At 61.3% G+C, this 266-nt stretch overlaps 1 protein-coding gene across 1 annotated transcript in view; it reads left to right on the top strand.

The window, feature by feature from the left end:
- Nucleotides 1-44: 44 nt before the first annotated feature.
- The window catches only part of SIRT6 (sirtuin 6), a gene marked incomplete at its 5' end in the record, with an annotated part of 5,441 nt that continues 5,219 nt past the window's right edge, over nucleotides 45-266 (top strand). Inside the window, one exon of the mRNA XM_010141157.1 lies at nucleotides 45-172. Within this exon, the coding sequence (XP_010139459.1) occupies nucleotides 45-172 (128 nt within the window). The remainder of the gene's footprint in view (nucleotides 173-266) is intronic.

Below are 266 nucleotides of genomic sequence, written 5' to 3'. Positions count from 1 at the left end.
CCCTCCAGCTCTCTGTCCCCGTGGTGGTTTGCCTCTTTGCACAGATTTTTGACCCTCCGGAGGCAGTAGAGAGGAAGGTGCGGGAGCTGGCAGACCTGATCAGGAGTTCTTCCAACGTGGTGTTTCACACGGGCGCTGGAATCAGCACTGCCTCGGGGATCCCTGACTTCAGGTAAGGGCCCTGGGCAGCAGGCGAGGGCTGGGGAGATGGCACCTCCTCCTCCGGGTACCAGCTTGTAAAGCGCTGCACCGTGGTTTCCGCTACC

Source organism: Buceros rhinoceros, unplaced genomic scaffold (genome assembly GCF_000710305.1).
Source record: "Buceros rhinoceros silvestris isolate BGI_N320 unplaced genomic scaffold, ASM71030v1 scaffold21578, whole genome shotgun sequence".
NCBI classification, from domain to species: Eukaryota; Metazoa; Chordata; class Aves; order Bucerotiformes; family Bucerotidae; genus Buceros; species Buceros rhinoceros.
Note: the sequence above shows the minus strand (reverse complement) of the source record. Positions and strands in the feature narration are given on the sequence as shown.